This window comes from Sapajus apella, unplaced genomic scaffold, assembly GCF_009761245.1.
Source record: "Sapajus apella isolate SASKATOON/1434 unplaced genomic scaffold, GSC_monkey_1.0 scaffold5, whole genome shotgun sequence".
Classification (NCBI taxonomy): Eukaryota; Metazoa; Chordata; class Mammalia; order Primates; family Cebidae; genus Sapajus; species Sapajus apella.
In genome coordinates, this window is record NW_022436945.1 from 28,630,007 (window position 1) to 28,632,069 (window position 2,063).

General features: G+C 36.5%; 1 protein-coding gene across 1 annotated transcript in view; it reads right to left on the reverse strand.

Annotated features, from left to right (window-relative positions):
* Positions 1-2,063, reverse strand: part of RFC1 (replication factor C subunit 1) — a 77,114-nt gene that overhangs the window by 12,171 nt on the left and 62,880 nt on the right. The window contains exons 16-19 of the mRNA XM_032272020.1: positions 1,619-1,710; positions 1,299-1,436; positions 1,062-1,157; positions 840-938 (exon numbers count right to left, since the gene is read on the reverse strand). Coding sequence (XP_032127911.1) covers positions 840-938; positions 1,062-1,157; positions 1,299-1,436; positions 1,619-1,710 — 425 coding nt within the window. The remainder of the gene's footprint in view (positions 1-839; positions 939-1,061; positions 1,158-1,298; positions 1,437-1,618; positions 1,711-2,063) is intronic.

Consider the following 2,063-nt stretch of genomic DNA (forward strand, 5'->3'; position numbering starts at 1 on the left):
GGAAGGAAGGAAGGAAGGAAGGAAGGAAGGAAGGAAGGAAGGAAGGAAGGAAGGAAGGAGGGAAGGAGGGAAGGAGGGAAGGAGGGAAGGAGGGAAGGAGGGAAGGAGGGAAGGAGGGAAGGAAGGAAGGAGGGAGGGAAGGAGGGAAGGAAGGAAGGAGAGAAGGAGGGAAGGAGGGAGGGAGGGAGGAAGGGAGGGAGGGAAGGAGGGAGGGAGGGTATAGGCCAGAGGTGGTGGCTCACACCTGTAATCCAGCACTTTGGGGGCCACAGCAGGAGAATTGCTTGAGGCCAGGAATTCAAGACCAGTCAGGAAAACATTGCGAGAACTTGTCTCTACCAAAAATTTTAAAAATTTAAATAAATAAAAAAGTGTATTAGCTTTTTTAGAATTTGTTTAATCATTGCTCTAATGATAAATTCTGATTAGCAACTAGGTAAAATACAACACAGAGGTAACTGATACAGACCTCTAGTTTCAGAGAGGCTATTAAACTAAACCATTTGACATGGATTATTCTGAACAGTGCAAAACCATTCCAAGCATTTGAAAGCCAAACATAAGGAACTCTGGAAAAGCCCATTTTATAACTGTTGAAGCATGAGTATAATTTAAAATGTATCCCTTTCTCAAAATTTATAATAGACATTGACAATCTTTGAGAAAAAATTCATTTGAATTAGAAACACTTTTAGCAACTGTCTGTACTTCTTACTATAAATATACCTGGATTCCACAGGCATATCAAGAAACTGTATTAACTATTTCTATCCAGCTACCTAGAGAACAAGAAGTGTTTTGGCTTGGGAAAGTAACTAAGACATGGAAATTTATTTTACCATTTTGATATCCTTTTTGGCCCTGTGAGAATCAGCCTTGGCCTGGTCATAGGTTAGTGCTTTACTTCGTGCACACCACATACTCAGATTATGTAAAACCTAGAAGAATCACAAGTAAGATAATGTCAAGATAGGAAAATCCCATTGTTCCCCATCCCTACAACGTTGAAAGCATTAATTAAAAATAATCAGCAACTGTTACATGATATATATTTAATTTACCTGTCTGATATCTTGATTGGCTCCCAAAATTATTTCATTCATAGCTGGAGGGGGAATCTTTAAACCTTCTTTAAATGCAATAGACATCATAGCACCCTGAGATCGACAAGGGAAGAAGCTTCAGTGATTTTTTTTAACTCATATAATCAGATATTAAAATATTTATCAAGGTACTTTTAAAAATTGACCCTTAAATAAATAGACTAATGTGATGGAAAAAAATTTCAATCATCATACCTTAATCTGTTCAACCCGAGGTCTTTGAAAACGAAGATCAAAACAATAATGAACCAGAGAACGAATCTTGGGATGATTTCTATCATTGCACATACAAATAATGGGAATTTTAGTATGTTTTATCAGGCCAATTAATTCCTGAAAGGCAAGTTTGCAACACAAAAATAATTATTTAAAAAATGACAAATACCACACAAGGTATTTTAGGTTCTAAAAATCTCCTCAGCAACATGCCTTAACTGCTATAAATAGGAGAATGACAATGTTTTAAGAATCTAAATATCAATAATGAAACTGCAAAAATACACCACTAGGATTACCTGAATTCCTCCCCTATCCTCATTGCCTGCCATGCCATCTACTTCGTCCATGATGAGAGCATGTTTCGTGCTTACTGAAGAGGCTGCTCCATCTGACCCAGGTTGAGGAGCAACCGGATGAGACAAAAACAAAATAACAATTGTTCAAAAACTGCTTCTCTGTAGAAAGTTAGATAAAACATATTAAACTTCAAACACTACAAGAATATGCAGCATTAGACTAGAGTGTTGTTAAAGAAAAAAAAAAAAAAAGAATACACAGTGAAGAGAAACTCTCCCTGCCACCCCTTCCACTGCAGACCCCAATTCCCTTCCCAGAGGCAAACAATAGTCTCTTATATGTCCCTAAACAGATATTCTACACATAAGTGAATAAAAATATACAACTGAGTTTTGTCTTTTTTTTTTTTTTTTTTTTTTTTTTTTTAGAGGGGTTTTTTTTTTT